We start from the raw sequence: 25,844 nt of genomic DNA, 5'->3' as shown, positions 1-25,844 counted from the left end.
ATTTATTTAGTTCCTCTATATAACATTTTTTGTCCTTTCATCAACCAGAATACGAGAAAGGCAAAAGTAAGAAAATATGTAACTATAAATACAAATAATCGTTCACAATAACTTTAATTTTTCCACACACTACAGTAAGTGCCTACAACTTCTATAACAGCTAGAAGTGATTAAGCATTCATTTAAACAGCAAACATTTAAGAGACTAGTGCTACACTGCAAACACAAGACAGTATCAATCTCTGTTCACCTAGGTGAGGTCTAATCGACTGGGAGTCACGATTGATCTTCAGTACCACCCAGAAAGTCAAGACATTTAAACATCCATCCCTCAAAAGAAAAAAAAGAAAAAAGATACAAAGAATTTTTATTTTCCATAACATAATTTCTATTTTAATTCCAATTGGATTTGAGATTGTGCCTACTTACAAATCACTATGTGGCATGTAGGTTACTCCCAAGACATGCAGGACAGCAAAATGAGGGCTTTACTTTACTTTGCATACACATTTAGAGCAAGATAAAGGACAAAATATTATAGCCCAAAGCTTCAACACATCCTTATCTGTGTGTCTGAAACTGAGAAGATGGGGACTAAGTCATGTAAGTGTACTAAGCTCTCAATAAGCTTAAAGTTAATCCTGTTTCAAAAACAGTGTCAGGTTTCAGTAAATCCACATTTTCCAATAAAGGAAGTATTTCCTCAAAAAAATACCATATAAGTTCTAGTTCAGACTTTGCACTGTAGATAACTCTCAAGCTACAGACCAAATACTTCCTCACGAAAATTGTCCCACGGACTTGCATCAATAAATGAAACTTGAAAGCAAGTATCTCAGACCAGACAAAAGAAAGAAATTAAAAAAAAAAAAAGATAATGGCAAATATTTCAAGCCTTGACAGTACTCCTTCAAAATTTGAGACGTTAACTAGATTATTACTACCTTTTGGTTGTCTCTGTTGAATCTGTGAATCCCAACTGCTTCAGGAGTAATTTCCTTCACATCAAAGTAGAAACCTGTATCAAGGAACATTAAAAAGCATCATGTTTGCTCCTAGTCCAAAGTTGGAATCTTATTTCAGCACACAGCTAAAATGGTAATAAAAGTTTATCACATATTTGGATATTTGAGTCACCACACAGCCTGTTTCATAGTAATTTCAGACCACATGTATCAAATTTAACTACTTCCAGTTTATAAAAATGTGGATCTTAAGCATGTCTGGCTCTAGGCATGCAAACAATATAATAAACAAGCCTACAAAAGAGCACACATCTACGATAACACACACACATGCAAGTAATGTAGGTAATATATAACATATCTTGGAGTTCAGTAGGTCGTATGCAAGGGTGAAAGAAAAAGTAAAATAAAAAACCAAAAATGGTATGTTAGTAAGAAGAGTACAGGAATACTGGAACATTTCATGCACTAGATTAGATTTCATGAGCTTATTAGAGAACATCAGATATTTTAAGTCATGAAGCAGAGCTGATCTCTGAATAGTTTTCATGAGATCTGAAGAAATGCAGTAATGCTTTGTAGAGAGCAAGACAAAAAGTGTGAAAAAGATTTCTTTTGTGTTGATGGCAAGAAGGGTTGGTCAAAAAGATATTCAAGAAAGGAGACAAAAAAAAAAAAAAAAAAAAAGAGAGTGAGGACAGAAAAAACTGAATAGCTAAGAAACTATGGAAAGTTTCTAAGGTTCAGACCTTGAACAAGACCATGCTGCCCTAGGAGCTCTACAATTACAAGCCAAAAAATCATAAAAATAGTACTGTGCTTTAGCACATATAACCTTTTTGGTTAAACCTTCTGAAAACCTGCCAGTAAGTAACACTGTGGGTTACAGATCTGCAGGCTCTGCCAGGGGATGTATATCTCAAAATTTCCTTTCTGACTCTGCTGCCACCCTGAATCTAGCAGATAAGGTCTTCAAGTAAACTTGCTGGTTTTATTAACCTTCTCAGGTACTTCCCAGATGTGACAAGACCCTCATCCAGTCACTCCTCCTTCCCTGCTTGCTTCCCCCATCACTCCCATTATCCAAACGTCACCCTAGCAGCTGCCTCTGCCCACCTCCAAACCTCTGCAGGGGCAGCTGCTCACACAACAGGGCGGGCAGGGCACAAGTGATGAAAGGGAGGGTGCCTAACCACTTACTGCTTTGCTCCACTTCCCTCAGCGACTCAGATTATGGAAATTACTGTATTTTTACAAGTATACCCCGAGGTTATCCAAGTGTATGGGTTATTGAGGATGACTGCCACAAAACACCTTTTATAAGGGACTGAGGTATACAAATGAGTATATTAAAGTGTTTTTTAAAGCTTCAAGGCAGTGTCCTGGTATCCTTGAAATCAGTAACAATATTTTCATGAACTTCCAATTTTTTTAATACTGTCTAAAGCAGCTGACTTCTGAGTTTTTGAATAACTTCTTCCCATTTTCTGAAACACATGAATTGATTTGTCTTCTAGTGAAAAGAGATTCCTGGTCATTTTAATACCCCACAGAGACTGGATTTGACAGACAACATAACAGAGCTTCTAAAAATGAAAAATCAGTGCTAAACTCATAGTGTCGAGAAACTGTACCTTTAAATTCACCTTCCTAAGGAGCGAAGTCTTCTATAGCTTAAATATCTACATTGAAAAACTTTGCTATCTACAGTTTTTAAATTAATTTTGCTTGTATCAATTCAGATCTAGAATGATAATTTTAAATCCAGCTCTGCAACGCGTTAAATTTTAACACTGATTGCACATATGCTCACTTTTCAATAACTTATTTCAGAGCTGTATACTACACTTGTAAAATGTTAAACTGTAGGGAATAAAATAATGTAAAACTTCACATACACGGGTTTGTTTATATTTTTTAAATATTTTGCATCATCATCATTTTGTTTCATTACATTCACTTGCCATAACGTAGGGAAAAAACAGGGATGAAATCACTCTGTGACATACATTGGGGGAAATTCAGGAAATCTAGGGTTTGATTACTTGACATTACTGTTTTGTTCACATGCATGAACAAGATTCTAGATGAATGGCTGAGAAAGAAATAATATGGAGCTACTTAATTCACTTGGTTTGAGTCTTCAGAAAAAAAAACTCAAACTTTAATGAAAGCCTCCTTCAGCAATTATTAGTTTTAAACATTCTACAGCTAAGGTGCTAATAACACCCTTTCAACAACTAAAAAAGCTCCATAAATATGATTTTCTTATTTAATGAATACAGTAGGAAAATACTATCATGACACTTAGAAATGCTCTATTGGCAGGCGAAGTATGCATTAGAATTTCCCTTGCTCTAGTTAACTTAATTCTTGGCCTTTAAAATGACCTCAGTAAAAAGTAGATACAACACCCACAAAAGCATGTGTCTAAGCAAACTCTGGATCTCCCAGCCCTGCTAAGGTTCATACCCAAGTTTCCATTGTTTCCAGCAACAGTAGATGATAAGGCTTTGGAGAATTCATCCCAGGAGCCTGAAGCACAGTCATCTCTGATCCTCTCTCTCATGAGAGAGCCGTTCTTAAAACTGAAACACACAAACATACCACACGTTGATTTCCAAAACATTTGGCTCTAGATTTTTTAAGCAATTTGTTGTTTCACTCTATATTGGTGTTTATTGTGCCAGGTAAATAAAGCTGCGCAAGCTAAAAGATACAATCACTTCTTCGTTATTAAAAGAGATAGAGAGGGAGAAAACTAGATAAGAGAGAAAACAAATATTACAGGTTGCGTTGAGGAACACAGTATAGAAATGTTGGTATACATCTCTCCGATGAGTCAGCTTAGATCCAGTCTGACAGGTCACACTAAACCTAGGCTAGCTCTGAGCAGCTAAGACACCTCCTCAGAGGAGTACTCTGATACAGTACTGAAAAGCTCACTGAGATGACTCTGCAAGTCAAGGAGCAAGAGTGTCTCTACATGGCATTTATGATCTCAGGAGCATGGTACCAGTATGCAGCCAGCTTAGGGCCAACAAGACTTATGAAGTGTAGCTCCATGCCAGCATCAGGCAAAGGAAAGCACCACGGCTGCACCTGCACAGCTCTGCTCCACAGCCAGTAAACCGTGCTGTAAAACACGCATCTGTCCAGCGTTTATGGTCTTTGCACCCTTTATGCAGTCGCCTCCTTTGCCTCCTCTGCAAATGTAACAGTCCTGCAAAATACTGCAGCGTTGGACACAGACCCAGAGGACAGAAGTTTGAATACTCTCCAGCACAGAGTTATCAGAGCAACTCAGCAGGAAAGGCACAGAAATATTCAGAAAGAGGGCAAAGAAATTATTGAACTTGCTCAGTAGCAGCAGCTGAAATTACTCGAGTTTTCTGTACAAATACTCTGCCTGGTAGCTTATGCGCTCTTTTTCTATGAACTGAGAGTCCCCTATTAATTGTGATATTCTACAAATAAAGGGGTATTGGTGCAAAAGGGGTAGTGTCAGGGCAGAAGTGGCTGGGCAGAAATGGCTAGGCAGAAGGAACAGGAACTCTTTATATCTGCACGGCGACAGAAGTATCTTGTGTTCTGAATGGCAGGTTTGGCTTTCTGCATATGTTAAGCTGCAGCAAAAGAACGGCAGCACCTCCCTTCCTGTTATGAAGGGGTTGTTTATAGAGCTCTTACACACAGCAGGTGGGGGAAATATTGGGTAAAAGGGAAACTTTAATGCAAAACTTAAAAAAACAAACACACACACACACACACAGAGCTGCTGGGAAATCACACTACGAAACTCAGTCACTTGCAACTGACATCATGCTTTTGAACTCGGCCTCATCAACACTGCTCCCACTGCCATTACACCATCCTACTACTGCACAGGTAAGATCAGCACTACAGTTAAAGAGCAGATTTGACCTTTGCTGAAGTTTTGGGTTTCAAGCACCTACAATCCAGGGGATTTAGACACAAAATTGATCTGCATATTACTTGTAAATATTTGCCTAAACACTACGACCTGTTTTGGAAGTTTTGACTCTGAAAACAGTGACTCGGTGAGGGAAAAATATAGCTTCAGGCCACCTTTCCACCTACTTGGCTGGCAAGGAGCCAAACAATTCCCGAATCACAGCAACCAAAAACTACCATGAGGATCATTCTCTCAGCTGGGTTTCTTGAGATCTCCGTATTTTCCACATGCACAGCCTAATACGTCCCTGAACAGCACTGATTATACTCCTCTCTGAAAACGGAATCTTTACCTGCCCCGTTATGTCCCCTCTGGACCACTAGAAGAGCACAGAAGTTATACAGCCTGGTTAAGCTTCTGACATTTCACATTATTATATTTCAGAAGATTGTTATTCCTGTACATTAAATATATTACCTTAGATTCATAATGAACTGGCTCTATGTATACGTAAAAATAATTTCGGCTTTTTATTGCCATGAGAATTTATCCTCCACAATTCTGCAGTTTCAGTTACACAAATTAAACAGGAATGCTATATAACGTTGATGCAAATGTTGCAGCAGTAGACTGCCATATACTGCACAGAATGCTGAATGTTCTATTCATTATCATTTTGCAAAAGAAATAAAAAACACTAACAGAGAAAGAAATATATGTTATCGATCCCAGATGCACAAAAAATAAATTATATTACCATAAAAGTGCCATATATGTTTGAGAATCAACAGGATTGCAGAGGATATGACCTTCTAAGGCAGGAGTTGGTTCTTGAATCCACAGAAACAATGTGTCACTTGTGCCAAGGCTAATCTGGAGGGGAAAAAAAAAATAATTGAAGCGTTATCACAATGTGCATGGAAAGCAATACAGAAATTAAATTAAAACCATTTGTTACTACCACTAATTGTTTTTAAATTACACATTAAGTCAATTGGATTTGTGTTGAAGCTAGCTCTGACTTTGGTTGTCACACTAGTGAAATACATACTAGATGGAGACTTAGGTTTTAATGTCTGGAGCATTAGTTAAAAATATTCACAAGAGTTTACTTAAAATCTTTCAGGCAGCTTACAGATTGATAGAAATAAAACAAGCGTGATTCCAATAAACAGAATATTAAGACTAGCAGATAAATTTAACTGATAACCTACAGCTAATTTACATTTCATGCATTTCATTTATTCAAGGATATGGGCAGTTTTCAGGAGCATGTTCTGACTTACTGCAATATCTCCTTCTTGAAGCCTCATCCCTGCCAATGATGCTGAAAACAAAAAGTAAGAATACCAAATAAAGAGTTGTTTGACTCCGTTACAGCATGTTGTATGAGACATCATAATACATCACATTCACCACCTCAAAGTACAACATAAAAGGCAAATATGCTCAGGATGGCCTTGGCCTAGACACTGAAAAAGATGGGCAAAGCATTTGGGTGAGAGAGTGATTTTTAACAAAATCAAAATGCTTGAGACAAAAGACTACAGAACTGCATGAATATCTAATGTTTTTGAATCCAGGTTTTAAATACAGGGGACCCTTAGTTAACAACACACTTCAAAGAGAAACCCTCCCACTTACATCAGACTACTCATTGGACTAAGATGGATTTGAATCTCCAAAAGAAATTTCACCTTTGGGAAATGTAGAGTTTAAGCATCTCCCAGAATATGAATGTTAAATATATCATGATGAAGCCTCCACCTTGATTCAAACCTGCATATGCTACCGTAATACAGATAAATATTTTATTTTCACAGTCCTGAGAAACAGACAACTTTGCTCTACACTGAAACAGCCTCCAGGATTCAAAAAACTGACCTGAAATCAGCACCTTATACTGAGATCTATCAGTCTGATGAAAAGACAGGTCTAATTATTAGAGAAAGCCTATAAGGTCCGTCTCCACCTTTTTGCTTCAAAAGATAAACCAGCAAATTTTTAATTCATATCTTTTAAGTTAAAATGTTAGCAGTTCAAAGTAAGAATAGTTTCTTAGGGGCAGGCAAACCAATGTCATCAAGAGGCAAATGAAATCACTTCTAATTGCTAAGCAAAAGAGAATTCATTTGTCATACCCAGCTTAGCCAAGAAGTCTGTATCTCAGAAGAACCCGTGATGGAAGGCTGTTAGAAAAAGGTATTAGTGCTGATAAACACTATATTCTTTCACTGTATAAGGAGCATCTGAGAATCAATGAGATTGATTTAGAATTTTAGTACATACATAATCATATTCACTGAATCTTATACATTTAATCATCTCACCTGGATTGTCTCCTGTAAATGCTACTACCTTGCAGTCTGGGCTAAACCCGTAACGCTGATTATAATATGGAGAAATGGGCCCCTAAGGAAAGAAAGAAAGATAGAGAGGAAAAAAGCTCAAAAAAACTGAAAGTAATCTTGGAATATATGACATAATCTGTTGTCACAGAGAACCGAAAACACCAGAGCAGCTACAATAATAATTTCTGGGTATTTAAGGTATGAATGAAGAATTAAAGATTTTTAACTCCATTTTTTTCGCTGTTGAGAACCTCACAGAAATATCTCAGATCAGATTTTACAGTAAGTTAAGCAGCACTTTAACTTTGGGTCTTTCTCCAGTTATTCACATCAAGTAACCCAAACACATCCATCTGTTTTGCACACATACATGAATATTAATACACAGAAATTAGAAATTCAATGCAAACATAAGAGGAAACACAGCATTAATATACATCACAACATCAAATGCTGGAATATGACCCCTATTATTTTAGGGGTCAAGATCTGTATTCTTTTAAGCGATATTTGATACCTATAGAGAAAAAACAGGAGGAAAAAAAATGTCTGTAAGAAATACAAGGACATCTACAGGGACTTTTAATATGTTCCTCTCCATTACAGAAGATGAGCACTGAGTTCAGAGGGATCGGGTGATCAGTATCTACACCCTCTTACATGTGTACCAGCTAAAGCAATAGCTCTTTTTGTGGTGGGTAGTAAGACTAAATTCATTTACTCTAAGAGATGTGCAGCTTGATTTGATTTCACCATTATGCTACATGAACTGAGAAGCTTTAAATATCCCAAATTATTCACAAAGATTACCTCATTAACTCCACAAACCACTTAAAACAAGGTCTCTGTCAAGAAATGCAGATGTTGGGTTCTGTTTCTGCAGTAATAAATACTGTGCACAGTTCTGCAGTGACCAGGTGCTTGTGGGCACAGGAGGGGACCCCAAAGATTCTTATCACTGCAGCAGCTACCAAATCTTTTCTCACCATAGCCCAGGGCATGCAAGAATCCAAGGAGATCAATGACAAAAGCTATGCCCAACACCAGCTAGTAGTTTTCTAAGATGTCTGGTTTTGCTCTGGCATACACATTGACAACACACCTGAAAATATTAAATCAAGCAGCATAACTCTGAGGATATAAGCATGCATGCACGCTTGCGTGCACACACAAATACACTCCAAGCAAGTGCTATTAGCAGAACTCTCAGCACAAAGCCCTGTTTGTTGTTTGAAACTCTTCTAGACAGGCACGTACCAGGACTGAATGGGATGGTACAGGGTATCCTAGTTTCTCCTCTAATCCAGGTGCACAAGCATCAAGGCAGGACTGTGACCATACCTTTTCCCAAATCTGCAGCAAGTTCATACCAGAACCTACAAGACAGATCAAAACAGGAAACATATATGATTAAACACAAGACAGTGTTGTGTCAGAAAATTTCACCTTGTTACAGGCAACATAAAATTTACACAGACGCATGTTTTACATTCAAAGAGAATGGTTTCAGCTCTCCTAAGCGTAAAGTATACTGATAATTCAGCCTCTAGATTGCTTTCACCTGTAAAGGCAGCAGAAAAGGCTGTTCTGATGCAAAATGTACTAGACAATTCAGTTATTCCCAAGTTAAAAGCGAAAGAACATGGATGCTTCCCCATCAACTCCTCCCCAAATCATCCACCTTAGACAAAGGCTTCACTACAACTCTCTAAAGGTGATGCAGGAATGTCACCTGAAGGTGTGGTGTGCTCACATGAGACCTAACAAGGAAGAAATTTCCCCCTGGGTGGTACGGCTTTACTCTACTCAAAGGCAGGAGTGGTGTATCACATAAGCATTAAAATCCATGCTGACTAATCTTCCTCCATATATCAATGTTTCCTTCTGCAGAGATGACAAAATAAAGCTTAGAAATCCACAAAAAATGGCAAGAGATCAAATTTTCAAATGTAGCCTCTAATTTTGAGGCTAGTTTAGAAAGTCCAGCTTTGAATATCAGTCATGATTTTCAGAAATGATGAACAGCCCAACTGAAATCTGCGACACCTGCAAACATGCAACACCCCTAAAGTCTAGATTCTGTGAAATGAATTATAGGTTGAAAAAACCTAGATAACTGATTTGGTCACCTATTTCCTCACCAGATCCACAACTAGACCTGGGGAAGACCTGTGCAGTTTCAGTTTGGTTTCTCATTGCTTTTTCCTCATTATTTCATTGCTGGTTTAGAAGTTAATTGAAGTTGGTTAGTGGCTGAATCTACATAACATACTGAGCACTCCACACCCCTTTTACGTTACTAAGATGACTGTAATTGCACATTTCATTAGACTTCAAAATCTGTATGTGTTTCTGGTTAGTACTGTTCAGGGACATATTAGTCTTATTCTAGATTAACAACATTTTCATTTCAAAGACCATTTAGCCCACGACACTTATCTCAGAAACACAGCCACGTTCTTAGCTGAGTACAGTGGAAAACCTGAAATTCACTTCCATTCAGTACATCTTTAAGCTTTCTAAAACACAAAGACTGTGAAGTTGACTCCACATGCAGTGTCTGTGGAACAAGACTATGCTTGCAATGCTGGGACACAGAGGAAAAGAAGGGATGCAACCGACATCTCAGCTAGCACATCACAAGGCTCTAGCAATGCTCTTACTCTGACAAGGGGTATACATCTGCAACACACTCCACACACATACACTACTGCTGGTTACACATGCACAAATGAGCCCACCCTTTCAATTCCCAGCAGCCTTTTTCACATAGGTTTAATAATTAATTTAATAACATTTAATAAATAAAGTATATATTTGCGCAGTCCAATCCTAAGCACCATCAACAAGGTCTGGACCTAGTGCTTCACACAGTCTTGTAAACAGAAAGTGTTGCAGCTGAGACACGGGAATAACCCAAGACAAACAGTAGGATATTTGGATTATACTTAACAACACAAAAAATAGAATTAAATTTCTTAAAATCTATCAATCCCATTTTAGGCAAATTAAACACACTTAAATTATGCACAGCTTTATTTGGCCTACGATGCAACAGCAGGAATTTGACAGAGCACAAAGTGCAACACACCTATCACATGCAAAAGGTGCATTTCCCTTTTCTGCTGTCAAAATTGCTACCACCCACAGAAAAAAACAGATTTAATCCAGTTTCTCTCAGTTCTCTATGTGAGAATACTCTTAAATCTATCCATCCCCTCCTTCCAGGGGTAAACCAAGTCCTTCCAAGGCAAACTGAGCCCAACATCACTGTTTGCATTTCCCAGAGACAGAGGGTGTGAGCAGCCAAGTGTTCCATGCCCGCAGGCATAACAAGGCTTTCTATAAGGAAATATGTACATCTATAAATTTTCCTTGGAAAGTCCCCAATTTAAAAGGCCAAGAACCCCTTCACTAAATTAAATCAATCAGCGAGCAACAGAATCTTTAAATAAATAGGCATTTCACTAGAGAAAGATTAGTTGTTGTTTCTGTGGTTTTTTGGAAAAAGTCCTTTCTCCTCCCCACCCCACAAGCCTAGAGAAACATTTAACCAGTGCCCTCCGATGCAATTTTGCAAGACATAAGGACAGCCTCCAATCTCTTCTGCCTAAAACTGGAAAAACACTAACCTTTATAACTGAAAAGGTCTAAGTTGATATGATACAGATACAATACTCCAGTTTATTGACTGGTAGATAGTGTGGCACAAAGACTTTAATAAGCTCTGAGAAAAGAAAGATGAGCCAATTTACCCCGCCCTCAGAAACTCATTTAAAAGATGTGAAACAACTGTTCTACAAGAACTATTAATCTGTTGGCCTGAATTCATCCTATCCAACTGTGGGCACTTTTATGAGAATCTCTAGTCAGTGGAAAATACAAACCAGAGCTGAATGCTCCCTGGAATGGCTCCTCTTTCTCCTTTGATTATAGGAGTGATGCACAGAGAGTTCCTTACTCAAGCACCTCCGGTCATGATCTACGCCACTAAGTTTAACATATAAAATAAGTAATAGTCTGAGAACTAAGGAGGAGGGGGGAGGATATCAAAGGCAGCTCTTCAACTTGTCACTCCAAATAGATATCCCATCAGCAATGAAAGTCAATAGCCAAGACCATTGTCTAGTAAAGACCGAGGAAAGGGTCAATACATGGATGGATAGGATTCAGTATTTCACTGCAAGCATCACTGACTTAACATAAAATGACCAGGAGCACCAACAGGACTTGCTAATACTTAGTACATATACAAAAGTATAAGTGTTTCAACACAGGGCAGAGGGGGAAAAAAAAGAAAAAAAAACAACAACCCAAACATTTTCATTACAAAGACCAAATGATGCAGACTAACTGGTTTTATTAATCAACTAACTAAAGATCAATATTTGCATTTATAAACAGTTAAGTGCATCTGCATTACAGTAGTCTGGATTGCCTTTTCAGTGAGCTAAAATCATAAGCATCGTAACTGCTGGCACCATGCAAGCTACATTAGGAGTAAATTCAACCCACCATGCTTCCTTTTGAAAAGGCTTCAGTTCAAAGCATCCTTGTTTGATAGAACAACAAAAACAAGTATGCTAAGCTATGATTTGCCTAAGGCTCTTAGAAAAGCATTTCAAAAGATAAAGCTTCTCTAGGTCAAGAGCTGAATTGCTGTTCTTTAAGGTGTCTTCTAAAAGAAACAATGCCTCAAGTGTTCAAGTTGTTTAGGTCCCAAACGTATCTTACTTTTAACATCTGCACAATACAAATGAAAATCATTCTTCATTCCCCCAGAACGTAATTTGATTTTTTTAAAATCAATCACCCAGGGTGCTCAGCCATTCAGGAGGAGTGATTTGAACTTTATGAGATAGGACCTTTAAAAAGAAAATAAAAAAATCCTGAAACTGAATAGCACATTTCCTACAATAACCTGCAAATTTAGAGAGATAAGTTATTGTGCAGAGCTAAACAATTTGACAGGGTCTTTTAAAGACGGTATGACCTGAAGTTAAACCTGCAGAAATGAAGAACAGGTCTATTATCTGAACATTATTTTGAGAGATGCATTTTAAACTACAATATACAGGTGCAATGTAAAAGATGAAGTGAATTGCAAGAAATCATAGATGACAAGAAAACAAGTTTTTCAGCTGGATCCAAATAACTACCACATACTTTATAATTATATTTTATTACTGGAATTAGAATTCTCTCTTATTATGTTAACAGAAGAAAGGAATGAACAAGACAAAATATAGCTTACAATGGCAAAAAGCCTTTTGTCTTGTGAAGAGAACTATAACATCCTGCTGAGTTCTCTTATCTTTTTTGACACAAAGATTTAATAATCTTACATGCTTTGAACAGTAGATAACATTTATTCAAGTTCTGTAAATATCCAGAGGTGTAATAGAACAGGCTCTCCTACACTTGCTTGAAAAACGCAATACATTTTCTAAGAAAATTTTCTAATGAAGTAAATTTTCATTTTCTTTAGTTTAAAATGTTTTTGTTTTCAATGAAACCCAGGAATTTTCGTGTTTTGAAACGGAAGAAGCATGGCTTTCCCCAACTTGCTTCCAAGCAGAAAAGGCAGAAGTAACATTAACAAAAAAAACAAAACAAAAAAACCTCAACCCAACCCCAAACCCCAGAGGTTTTTTAATGCTTACATTTTAAAATATTTGAATCAAAATAAACACTTCACTCTCATTAAAAAATCAACATGTTTCTGTATCAGAAGAAGCACCCTGAAAACCTCACAATCTCTCAGAAATACAGTACATGGAGCCAGTTCTGCTGAGCAGCTGAAGCGCTCAGTATTTGGGACTATGATAAGCAAAGTGCAAATCTCCAAAGAGTTACTGCTGCCCACAATATAAAAAAAAATAAAATTCACCTGTGAAAATACATGGCTAACAGAAGGACCAGAAGATAGATGTAATAATCCCACAACTGCTGCAAAATAAGCATGGATTGCCTTGCAATTTTTAAGGTCTCAAGCATAACTGGAAGATCTGCTATTGAATAAGTTGTCCATTAGCGCCAACTGAGATGACTTGCCTTTCCCTGAGTTTTCATGGACCAACGAAGGAGAAAAAAAATGAGTTGGTCTTAACCCATGGGTGTCAGCTATGGCTCTACAATACAAAAAGTCCTTTGGCAGCCTTATCTAACCTTTCAGCTCTGAAATATATCTTTTCTCTTAGTTTCAGAGCAGGAATCAAAACCGCTATTTAGAAATAACAGCACAGCTCCCAGGAAAATGGTTTCCTTTGTAATTGCCATTTAAAATCGCCATTTAAAAGCTGAATAACTGAGATAACACACAACAGAAGTGACAAGGCTAGTGCCTCTTTTTTTTTTTTTTGTCTTTGTTATGATGCATAGAGAGATATGGAAGTTTATTTTTTTTTAACTGAGTTTAGGATTTTTTTTAATTGGTTTATGCTTTTTTTTTTTCATTTTGAAAAGATATTGCTGTTGCAGATCCATACCCCAGCTAAGCGGTGGGGAAAAAAATCACAACATACATCTTGTTCATATCCTGTGCTACTCAGACCTAAACCAGCAAAACCAAGAACCAATATCAGAACTATGAAATCTAGCTTAAAAATTCACAATGTTTTATGCTTTTAAATAGGTATTTCAACATTCCTTTATACATCATAAACTAATGGAAAAAAAAGGTTACAGTTTCATTTAAGAATATTTTCTGTGGATCCATTTTACAGAAATGGGAATCATGGTATGATGGGGATAAATAAGCACAGCTGACAGCACAATCAAGAGGAACAACAAATTGAAAGGAGTAACAGCTTAAAATCTATCAGACTTGTCATTAAAGACTGAAAATAAATAGCAGAAATCTTGTTCCCCTTTTATGTAAGATAGGGATGGAAAGGAAAACTTCCTTGTTGAATTGTTGCTATGAGAAAAGCCCACACACTTACCATCACTGTAATCGATGGGCGCATAAGCTCCTAGGAAAAGGGAAGCTGCAAAACTACTAACCAAGGAGATTCTCTGAAAAAAAAAGTGTGAAATAGTGAGTCCCATCAATAGTCACTTCAAAGAAAGTAAATCATTAAGTAATTTGAAGCAGCAAATGTTAATAGATGCTTAATGTTAGGCACCACAAGCACACAAAAATACACCAAGAAGAATTATTCAGTTCTATCATACTACCTAAATAATACAGCAGATACCAATCTAAAAGTAACCCCGTGATAAAAGCTCTTAATAGCTTTGCATTCTGAAACATGCAAAATACACCCAGTATATTAGCATACTCTATGTTATTATGAATTAATTCACAACTTCGGTGTATCACTGAATTTCATTTCAAGGAAAAACACTTTCTAAGAGAAAAAAAACAAGCAAACAAAAAACCACCCAAAACAAAGAAACTAAAAAACCCAAAAAAACAACATAACCCTATATGTTGACAACAGGGGAAATGCCCAGAAACCATGCACTGGTCCACCAAGAGCACAGACCCATAAGCTTTTTAGCATCTCTGGCAAGGCTCTGCTAGCACCTTTATGTGAACTCTCACCTCCCTCCCAGCTGAGATCCCAGACCTCCCAGGAATTACTCTCAGGAGCTGGTAATAATCAGCTGATTTTGATCTGAACTGAACCACAACCTGCAGCTTTGCCTCAGGGTATGTTCCAATAAACGCATTAAATCCAGCTGCAGGGCTTCTACTACTGGCCCAAAAATGTCCCAGCCAGATGACACAAAGCACTGATCCAACACAAATTCGCCTCCACTTCAAATCTGCAATACAAACTACCAAGCTAACTGACTACCACCAAGCTTTCTGCACGATCAGGTAGTATCTGTTCCCAAGAAGCTGCAAAATTCCTTCTGGTGTGTTCTGACTAATTCAGAAGAAATATGATTATCACCCAGTAACTAACCAGAATCTAATCTCTACTGGTCGAGCCAGCCAGCAGTGACAGGTTTTGTATTAATGATCACAAAACCACTGCTTCACACAGCATTCAAAGATGGACTATCGGCAGAGCTCTAAGAGGTGATTATAACTGCCAGGAAACTTAACGATGCGCTTGCTCTTCAGGTGTCTCTCCCCAAGAATATATCATACTGTGCTTAGATAGCAAAGGCCTACCTTCTGCGGTGCCCCAGTGGGCACTAGCTGCCTGAAATGGAAGGAAAAGGATGAAGTTAAACTGTGATTCAGCCAGTTTAGCAAGCTGACCTACAGAATGAGGAACATCCACCTTCCACGTCATTGAGACTGCCAGGCTGCTAAGTGCTTCTTGATGGCCCCCAAGAGCAACTCTGGCATAGAGATATTTTGTGCTTGAACACATTATCTTGCATATCCTTTATCGGTAAAAGGTGCCATCAATGCAACCAGCCCTCGAAGTCTGAAATTGGTCTGACTAGTTCTCAGTTCCATGGACCTACTTTCCCCCCATTAACATATCTTTCTCTAAATTTAGTCTTAAGCTTATGATCAGACTGTATTAGGGCTCTGTTTCATCCCATACCTTACTAGTGCAAAGGTTATACAATAAAAATGCACTAAGAAAGAAAAAAATACTAAAAAATTAAGCATTCTCCCACAAAATACAGTCAACTTTGCAACTCGCATCCCCATGAAACTGTTTCAGACAGGGGTGGATTTTAAAAACCACAAAAAACCCCATGATCAATGCTATCGACAACTGCAGTAATAGAAAGCCAGGAGCTGCCTGACTTCACAGGTCTAGATGTTTAGCATATTCTAATCACAGGACGGCAGTCCTTCTCTCATTTACATCATATTTGCATGGAGCTTTCACCTTGCTTCAAACCATGGCATTTTAGTCTCAGCTAGATGCAGACTCAAACTGGAACAATAACGGAACTGAAGCCGATTTCTCAAAATTAAAACTAAGAAGGAAACCAACTACACAACGCAATTCATTTGTAACAATAGAATCAAAGTAGCTCCTCAAGGGAAAAACTACGGGAAAAGTCTAGCATCAGCTGCAGGGTTTTTTTCCTACGCACATCCACACTGATACTAGCTTTGTATGGCAGAGCCATCACATTTCTGCATTCAAATGGCCAGTTCTAAGTGTGAAAATTTCACCTGTGTGCTTAACTACCCACCTGTGCTCAAACTGCTGTAAATACAATTTATTACCACCCAAATGAAAGCCTTTATTCCTTTTTATAACGTCTTCCACAAAGATGAGATCCAATGGAGCCTGCTGTGTGACATGTAACATTCAAGATAGAACTGATGCCCAATTTTTATCTGCCTAGCAACTAATAATTTAACAAAACAAAGAAAAAATAAAACAATCACATTTTCAATTTTAATCTTAAAATCAAACACAAGAATCAAAATACTCTTTAGTAAAAAAAAGTCTGTAAAAACATCCCCACAAAACTAATTTTAAAAGATTTCCAACTGTGTTTTCCAAGCGTATTGAAGTTGAGCCAACCTCAGTTTGCATGTAGACCTCAGGATTCTGGCTGTAAATCTTTGCTATCTGGTTTCCTGTAAAACGCTGAGAAAGAAATGCAAATACTTAGAAACACAAACCCTAAATGGAGTCAATAATCATTAACTCTGTGTAATGAGTTCAGTACATTGCACTTTGGATACTTAATTTGCCGATGCATGATGAAAGTCGGTGCACAGCAGGCAATCTGCACTAAACAGGCTATAACGCATAGTCTCATTAGAGACTTTTGCTCACCTTTTGGGAAAAAAAGCATGTGAAAAAGCATTACTATCCATAATTTACATTTCAGAAATGACAGTTCAGTGGAATGAACCACACTTATTCTATGCACAGGAACCACCACAATTCAACTACTGCCTTCAAACCCTTGAAAAGGTTTAAGCTACCCAACCTACGTACCTCTGTGAGGCAGCTGAACTGGGACCAAAGCAGGAGGTTTCATACTGGAAGCAACTCTAGCACAGGCTAATGAGAGTTGTAAGAATAATTATTTTTCACCCCTGTATTATATCAAATAACAAAAAACTTGTAACACTGAAACTTTAACCGTTAGCAAGTTAAAAATAAACCATCACTGGCATGCAAAGTCCGATTTCAACATTGGCCATAAACCTTGCACAGTGATTCAAAACCGGAATCAGTAATTTGGGAGGTTAGAGCCTTATTCTGTTGAACCAACAGTAAGAGTAGCCAGGTGCTGAGATGCCCGGAGGACAGCCCTGCTCCCACTTTATAACTCACTGTCACGGTTACAAGAGAGGGAAGCGTCAGGAACAGGAGATAAGTAACAAAAGACTCTCTGATAGCATCACAAACTTCTGAAAATTCTCTTAGGTCAACAGCCAGCCACTTGTTAGCTTTCAGGGAATATTAAAGGCCAATCTTTTAATTGCAGAAGTAACCTAGAGCAGCAATCCACGAACAGGGGCCTCATAACTCCAAGTAAACCTGTAACCCAAACTGGATTGCCTTCCCAATGGAAACATGGCTACACAGGAGCTCCCAGGGGTGAACCAGGCCCTGAGATTGCAAACATGGCCACCACACACTGTATTTTGGAACCACTGGCCAAATGTAACAGCTCACCCTATCTGCTTCCTGCAGCAGAATTTCCAGTGTTTGCCTAATTTCACTTGACATTTTCCACATCTTCCTTTGTAAGACTGCTGCAAAGCACTGCACCATTGGAGTTTCTTCCAAAACTCTTTTTCATCGTTAAGGGCTGGTCGTCATCTGCTGCAGCACCACTGTAATGGCAGAACTGTTTCTATCACAAGACTCTGCCAAGGACTTTCTTCCCACCCGCTCCTTACCTCATAGGCTCTAGAACCAGTGATACTCGCCAAGTGCTGTGCTCCCCCCACGGCTTTCTCCAGAGCGCTGCACTGGGAAGCTGTGCTGGAATCCATCCAGATGGGGCTGTTACTGACAGAAAAACAAGCCTGTAGTGAACAATATCCTTTATTAGTAATTCTGATCTTTAAGAAGTCCCTGCTAGAGTACTAGCAATGCAGCAGACCTACGTATGAGCTCACAGTTCAGTTCGCTGACGTGCCTTCTGGTTTCCTCTCGATAACTACAGGCAAGCAGATACTGGTCAGCATCTTAGTCAGTGGTGAAACCCAAACTTCACTCCAGAGGGAAGCAACAGGCTTTTTCTGCTGTTACTTGACATACACTACAGCATGGTGTGTGCTTTGCATACCCTGCATCCATTGGTAGCCAAAGCCCTTTTACAAAGTTTAGCCCCACTTTTTAGAACTCCTCTCTAAATAATCAGATTATCTTTCCACGGCCTTACTAACAGATTTCTCTTTTGTGACTGGCATAATCATTTGGAAACGCAACTGAGGCTTAGTACATCACTAGAGAGCATTTTAGTTCCATTTCCATGAGTTTTGCACAGATGAGATATTTCCAAGATTACTCATTTAACAGATCAGTTACACAAATGTCTCCCTTTCAACAAACAATTGTCCTTTCTGATCTTGAAGGAAGGTAGGGAAGGGTCTTCAAGAGGCAAGTTGACTCTTCCCTACTTTTTAAACAAAAGTTTGCCAAGTCTATGTTCTAAACTTAACAACCACACACATACGCACACAAAATGTTGAGGTTCAACAGCGTACTTGTTCAGGGTTTGTGTCCACACAGTATTACACTTCCATCCTTTCAGAGGTTAAGTGTAAACTAGTCTTTTTTTTTCTTATTAATATATATTTCTAATGAAACCACAAGCACTGCAAGGAAACCCAGATATAACAGTATTTTTCACTACATCTTTTTGTTAATACAAATGTATTAAAAAAAATCAAAATATTTACAGGTTGTTTACAAAAATATTGTTTCCTAAAAGAACAAACATGCTGTTACTCTGACAAAGAAATATTCTGGGACACCCACTGGCACCTGTAAACTGTTAAAGCAGTATGTACTGTCACTCAGAAGAAAAGGCAACGTCAAAAGCCTTGGAGCTGAAGGAATAACTAGTACATTTCACTGTATGCTGAAGGGGCATGCAGCTCAGCCAGACAAGAGGAAAGGTTTGCAAGGAGAAAAGTAGTGTGCATAAGGATCAGAAAAAGGACAGTGTAGCTCTCTCTTCAGAGCTCTTTCATGCACGTTACCTTTAGTGACTGATGTAAAGGCAGTTCGGGTGATGCAGTCTTTAAAATTTGGATGCTTCCTTTTTTCCAGTACACACTTCCATGTTGCTGTAGAAAGTATAGAAGCAGAAGTTGGAGATGCCCTCCGAAGCCGTGAAGTTCATATCCTGATCTGAATTTCAAACTCTAAGGGACAGAGAACTCTCTCCAAACTATACTAAAAACGCCACCTTTTCAAATCAAGTGCCTCATTAAAAGACTCTTTAACATTGAGCAAAGCAGATACCAAACCAGAAAATGTAGGAGTCAAGAGACAATGATGATTTTGAACTATAGCAACTTCTAGTGGGAACTATTATTATACTGCTAATGGCATCAGATACTTCTTTGAGGGCAATCTGAGCTGTAACTAGGGCTCCACAGCCACAACTGTTAGTTCTGTGCAATTTCAGCACAGCCCTCAGATTCTTCAGTTACATGACCACCCCAGTCACCACTAACAGACTGCATAACACCGAGAAGGTTCTTTAAGCTCCACCTCTCAGGCAGCTTCCTCAAGCCAGGCATCTCTAGCTATGCGCCTCCAGGACACACCAGGCAAACTGCAAAGCACCATCCAGTGACCCACTATAGTTCTGATGGCACCAAGTGCACACAGAACCCCCTGTGCACAGAGTGCTTGACCACAGGGTCATCCAGGTTGTATTTCACATCTCTGCCATTTCTGTAGACAATTGTGACCAGGTTTTCCCCTTCTCTGGGACAAACACCGGCACATCAGTGCACCTCTGCAGTGACCTGCAGCATAGACAAGGTTTTTCAAAGAGGAAAGGGAGAAAGACAATGTGGAAGGGGGTAGATACATGAAATCTGTTCTATCTGAAAGAATTTGAACACAACACCAAGTTGATACCCCTGACTTGCTGGAGGATAGGTAGAATAAAGAGAATACTGGCAATCTGAAAATGCACATCTTTTTTCCATTTGAGTAAGCTGGGGTTATTTGGCAGTCCCTAACTTCTGTTCCACTGAAGAATTGGTAACAGAGCCTTGATACCGGCTGTGATTTTCAGACACTTTGCTCAGACTTTGAACTGAAATCAATGAAATGGGGAGATCAAAGCAAGAGTTTTGCATAATTAGTCCCAGATGTATCAAGATGAATAACTTAAACCTCATATGTCAGAATTAGCTATTGCTTTGGTGCTGCCCCCACCCTAAATATCATCTGTGAAAGTTATAAAAGACTTCCTTATTTCACCACAGTACTAGGAGACTGGCTAACTGACTAAATGTCAGGGTGGTTTTTATAAATCTCAGAAAAAAAAGGTATTATGCACTACAGGCTAAATCATGGCAGCATCTTTGTCATTTCTGCATCAAAGACAATCATCACTTGTTTTTTGTTGTTCCTAGGTAGATCTGTATCCCAGCCAACAAAAACTGTGCTCAAGGACGTTACTACGCCTTTAGCAAACTGCGCTCCTCACAATTTTTTTCTACCTGATTTCCACAAGCACCTTGATATGCTGAAATTCAAAATGGCCCCAGTTATTTCAGAATCTGTAGGTAGAAAGAATTTAAACAACAGGAAATCAACTAGTTATGCACTACACTGATCTAAACAACTGCACTGTAAACCTCATCCTCCACTCCCACTACCTTTCCAGTGACTGCTTTTTGTGTTTCAGGTTTTAAGTTTCCCTGAGGAACGTGTCTTTTAATGGATGCTTATATAGAAGCTTTGGTCTTACTTGATGTCATTGTGGTCTTCTGCAATACAGTTATTTAAATTATATTTATCATTATACCATATACTGTATTGAAGAAATAGAGGAAGACTGATTTTTTTCTGTATAAACTAACCTGGCCAGCACCAGACAGAGCTCTGACTTGAGAGAAGTTAAATCCCAAAGACTTCATCTTTTCCAAAACCATATCCAGAGCCTACAAGAACAAACAGAATCAGGAGTGACTGTAACGAGCTATCAAATTATGCATACTCACAATCTCTGGAATTAAACAGTAAATTCATGTCATCACTGATAAGAGTTCATTGGCAGATAATGAAAAATTAGCTAATGACTACAGACTTCTCAAGAAGCTGCATAAATTAATTTACTAAGTAAAAGTCCATAAAAGAAAAGTTAAATCACACGGGGGGGGGGGGAGGGGAGAATAAAAGGACATCTTTAAATAAGCTGAATCACAAAGATCCATTCTTTGAAACCTAAATAAGAGGCAAGAGTTAGAGAATTCTAATTTATTAAAAAGTCACTTTTAAGAGTGCCATATACAAAGCAAGAATATCTTTTTTCTGTTCTTACTTTTGGAAATCTATGAAATCCTAACGGGGTGCACTCTGCACTCCATCCTACAAGATGTTAGGTATCCTCAATACCACTGCCCCCAGTGTCAGATGAAAACTCAAGAGTCTCTTTAGTATAAGGCTAATTCAAGTGAATTTCAGCACTTTAAGCACCTACGTTAATTCTGTTCTTGCCACATTTTCCTGAAGTTTAAAACCAAAAATTAATCTATCTTTACACAGTCTCATTCAAAGCAGCATTTCCCAGATAATCTTGATATATGGACCACTGCAAGACTTCAAAATTTCCCAAGAAACATTGTATACCTATATCACCATATTATTAATTTAATAATTACAACTGTTCCTGTTCATTATGGTTCAAAAGACCAACTGCAAACAAATTTACCAAACCTTTGTAAACTACTGCGGATCACCAGCTGGGGGTTCTGTAACCTATTAAATACTAGCTACTCAAACTGCACTAGTAAAACAAATTTACACGGCACCATGTGAAAGAAAGTGTTGCAAAATCTGCACAGAAGCAAGGAAGGCCTTCTCTTAAAATGCAAAAGAATGATGTATTTCAAAATAAACACTAAAGTGACTGGAAATCACTGAATAAATTGCTCTTTAACCACTTACCAGTTGAGACCCACTTACCAGTTGAGACACCAATTGGTCAGAAAAGCTTATGCTAAAAAAAAAAATAGTGCACATAACCTAGATGCTACAAAAACACAGATTGAAGCTAGGCAAAGTGACAGCTGCCCCTTTTACATTTGAAACAAGAAGATGAGGTAAAAAAGAATAGTCTTTTTCAAATGAGAGAAAGTCCAGAGAGGATTTATCACACATACAATGCTATAATAGTAGAGAGTGAAGAAACAAACAAAGAAACCATCAAAATGTTAGCAACTTCCACTATGTTCGTTGATAACATTCATATTTGCATACCAAAGACACAAAGTAACACTTAAAAGAAACAGAATACAAGCAAAAGGACTGTGTTGATTTGAATGATGAGTTTCACTATTGCTTTGAATACATTTCCATTTCAATAACAGCAAGGAAGATGTTGAACTATATAAAGCTTTTTCATACCTTGACCCACATTAGCACAGGAGAAGTGACTGTCAGTCTGTCACCATGAATATGGACTCCACCTTGAGTCCTACAGAAAAACAGTATTTTCTCTTGGTAAATTCAGCAATTTTTTGCCCACCAAGGAAAGTTCTTCAAGTTTATTAATAACTGAAGAGAGTCTGCTATACTTTTATGTTAAGAGCAAGGATATGATCAGTGTTTCAAATATAAAAAAGTACAAGCCAGGTCCTAGGAAGAGACAAGAGATGTTTGACCCAATTGCAAAGTAAATAATTTGCAAGGAAAGTCTCTGATCCTGAAGTAAATCTGTGATAGGCTACAGTGCTGGTACTCCTCATTGGCTCCATGTAATTCATAGTTATTTTTAAGTTTCCTAACTGTCACCATTAGTGGCTTGAACCTAGAAGATGAAATTCAATTTTAGCTGTTAAACCATCAAGTAAATAAGTGTACTTGATTGAAACCTGTGACCATGGAAGATGACATTTGTAAATTCTAGTCCATTAACTGAAGTAAACAAACACTGTCATCCTACATCTTACTGTGAGATTTGGAACCACTGAATTTGTCTCCAAATGTCTTTTAGATGTTCCCTTTGTGCAATTTACTTGCTATTATCATAGCATTCCACCCCAACACAAAGGCAGTGCTTATTTCTGTGTCCTAGAAAGAAACAGTCATGGCCACAAGCCTGAAGTCATGAACACAGCATGAACTTTTTCCATGCCCCCACACATATCAATGAAACCAAACAGGGCAACAGCCCCCCACCCCAGTCTCCAAAGTTCTAAATTGTATTACCCAAGTAAAACAGAAACAGCCTTACTTAAATTCTGGAAGGTCTTTATCAAAATGAACATTATCTTCATAAATTACTCTCAGCTGTTCATCAATAGCAATGACTTTCAGCTAGAAGGTATAAAGCAGGATGTTAACAAAAACTAACAATAATTAAACAGCATTGATAACTCTGTAATAATTCAGTTCCCACAACAGATGAAATGGGAAAGATCACCCCAGTCCATACAACTTGCTTAAAGTATGGGCACGACTTTACATTAAACAAGTTATTATGTAAGTTTCCAGCATGCCACCTAATCAGTAACATGTATTTCTTTGCTTGCATCCCCCGCTCCCTCATTTTCTCTATCCTTAATCACACAATACCAAAATGTAGGCATACATCATGGTAACCAATTTTTGCAATTTCTCCAAAGAATACAGTATCTTAGATTAAAGATGCCATATGCTCCCCTCCCCACCTCCTTTTTTTTTTTTTTTTTTTACCCATCTTACCAAGGAACCTAACAGACCCTTAGGATACCTTGTGGACCCTCCCTGCTTCCCAAATGATGAGTAAAACAAACTCCCAGTCTGGCAAAGCTCAGCAAGCATTACACAAGCTTCTGCAACATATGGAAAGCAACATCCCAAACAGGTAACTCTATGAAGGTGAACTTTCTTGCAAGCACAAACTAGAAGAGTATCACAACCTCTCCTCCTCTATCTTCACTCAAGTTCACCTAGTACAAAAGAAAAACATGAACAGCCTAGAAGACAAGTGAGAAGGTAGCTCCCATTCTGCACGTATTTCAACAAGGCAGAGTGCAAACTGCTGCTAAAGGAACAGACAAAAAACAATTCTAGAAAGACTAAGTCATCTCAAAGAGCTGTATTCAAATAATAAAGCCATGCTACTGTAGGCAGGGCCAGTAATCATGCATTGGCACAACTCTACCAATCTGATGCTCTGCGCTAGCTTGAAAACAGCTCTGAGCCACTGCAGCTGAAGTGGCTTTCTGTTTGCAGCATGGCCCCTTAAAAAACACTTGATCAACTTAACCTGGGTGTGTCTTTTCAAGCTCCCAACCTTCAGTACTGTTGTAATGAACTGACTGATGTCTGTACTCCTACTTCAAACATATTCAGGCCTACACACAACTTTCTCTATTTGCCGTGCAGGAACAACCAATTGGGCCAAAAAATCAAATTTTCAAGCAACCTGAACGTCCGGGTTCACAACCCTACCGATCCTCCCTCACCGGAGGGCACCGGGCAGGCTGGATGCAGGCGCACACCCCAGCTGCCAGCCTGCCCAATGCCACGGGCAGCGGGGTGTCCGGGGCAGGACCACAGCACTCCTTCCCTGGATTAAACGCATCCCTAGGAGGATGGGGGAGCAGGATGTGCCAGGACACGCTGCCTACAGCTTCAGACATGAGACAGGAGAAACAGAACGGGAGGAGGGCCATGCTTATGCAGGCGCAGGGAAGGAGAGGAGCAATGCAACACGTGAAGGGCTGGGAACCACCTCGCAGCGCTGCGGCAGGCGGCGGGCGTCAGCCCAGCCCGGGCAACCGGCGCAGCGCCCAGGCGGCCCCGCTGCCAACGCGGAAGCCCCGCGGCACGGAACCGCCGCTGGGTGAGAGACAAGGGGCGAGGGGGGCAGGAGAAGGCCCGCTCCCCTCCCTCGCTGCGGGCAGAGGCCCCCGCGCACCCCCCCGCCCTGCAGCCCCGCGGGGGTGGTCGCTGCGGCGGCGCCAGCCCAGCCCCGCAGGCCCCGGGCAGGCGCCGGGGCTTCCCCGCCGGCCGGGGGAAGGGGAGCGGCGCGGCCCCGGTACCTGCTGCGTGCTGAAATCCCAGCCCAAGTAGCAGGGAGCGGCCATGGCGCCGCCCGGCCCTCACCCGTGCCCCGCGGCCGGGGCTGGAGGGGGGGTGCAGGCCCGGCCTCCCCGGGAAGGAGCCGCCGGCCCGGCCGGGTGAGCGCTGCGCGCCGAGCGGCCCCGCGTCCTGCCCCCACGGGGAGGGGTTGTGCGGGGGCGGCAGCCGGGGGGCGGCAGCCGGGGGGCGGGTCGCCCCACGCCGGGACCGCGGCGGTGCGAGGTGCTGCCGCGGGGTCGCCCCACGCCGGGACCGCGGCGGTGCGAGGTGCTGCCGCGGGGGCGCCCCTGCCCGCGGGGGCGCCCCTGCCCGCGGGGGCCCGGGGACACCGAAGCCGCTGGACAGGGACCGCAAATCGGAAGCAAAACAAAAAAACGGGAAACTTCAAAGCAGAGTCCAAAGGAATCCATGAAACTGACATACCCCGTCCGTATCTACCGGCCCTGCGGTG

At 39.8% G+C, this 25,844-nt stretch overlaps 1 protein-coding gene across 2 annotated transcripts in view; it reads right to left on the bottom strand.

Moving 5' to 3' along the window:
- Positions 1-25,522, bottom strand: part of XYLB (xylulokinase) — an 84,205-nt gene extending 58,683 nt beyond the window's left edge. Inside the window, exons 1-14 of one of the 2 annotated variants that reach the window (XM_040590230.1) lie at positions 25,354-25,521; positions 23,559-23,641; positions 22,730-22,799; positions 21,184-21,264; positions 19,339-19,425; positions 18,028-18,156; positions 16,691-16,756; positions 14,177-14,249; positions 8,490-8,608; positions 7,212-7,293; positions 6,168-6,208; positions 5,639-5,754; positions 3,438-3,553; positions 945-1,018 (exon numbers count right to left, since the gene is read on the bottom strand). In XM_040590230.1, the coding sequence (XP_040446164.1) occupies positions 945-1,018; positions 3,438-3,553; positions 5,639-5,754; positions 6,168-6,208; positions 7,212-7,293; positions 8,490-8,608; positions 14,177-14,249; positions 16,691-16,756; positions 18,028-18,156; positions 19,339-19,425; positions 21,184-21,264; positions 22,730-22,799; positions 23,559-23,641; positions 25,354-25,398 (1,182 nt within the window). In that variant the 5' untranslated portion in view covers positions 25,399-25,521. Of the gene's footprint in view, positions 1-944; positions 1,019-3,437; positions 3,554-5,638; positions 5,755-6,167; positions 6,209-7,211; positions 7,294-8,489; positions 8,609-14,176; positions 14,250-16,690; positions 16,757-18,027; positions 18,157-19,338; positions 19,426-21,183; positions 21,265-22,729; positions 22,800-23,558; positions 23,642-25,353 lie in introns of both variants that reach the window. The other variant, XM_040590231.1, reaches the window with a different exon arrangement.
- Positions 25,523-25,844: the final 322 nt, after the last annotated feature.

The sequence above is a fragment of the Falco naumanni genome, chromosome 4, assembly GCF_017639655.2.
Source record: "Falco naumanni isolate bFalNau1 chromosome 4, bFalNau1.pat, whole genome shotgun sequence".
NCBI classification, from domain to species: Eukaryota; Metazoa; Chordata; class Aves; order Falconiformes; family Falconidae; genus Falco; species Falco naumanni.
This window is presented reverse-complemented; position numbering and strand designations above follow the sequence as displayed.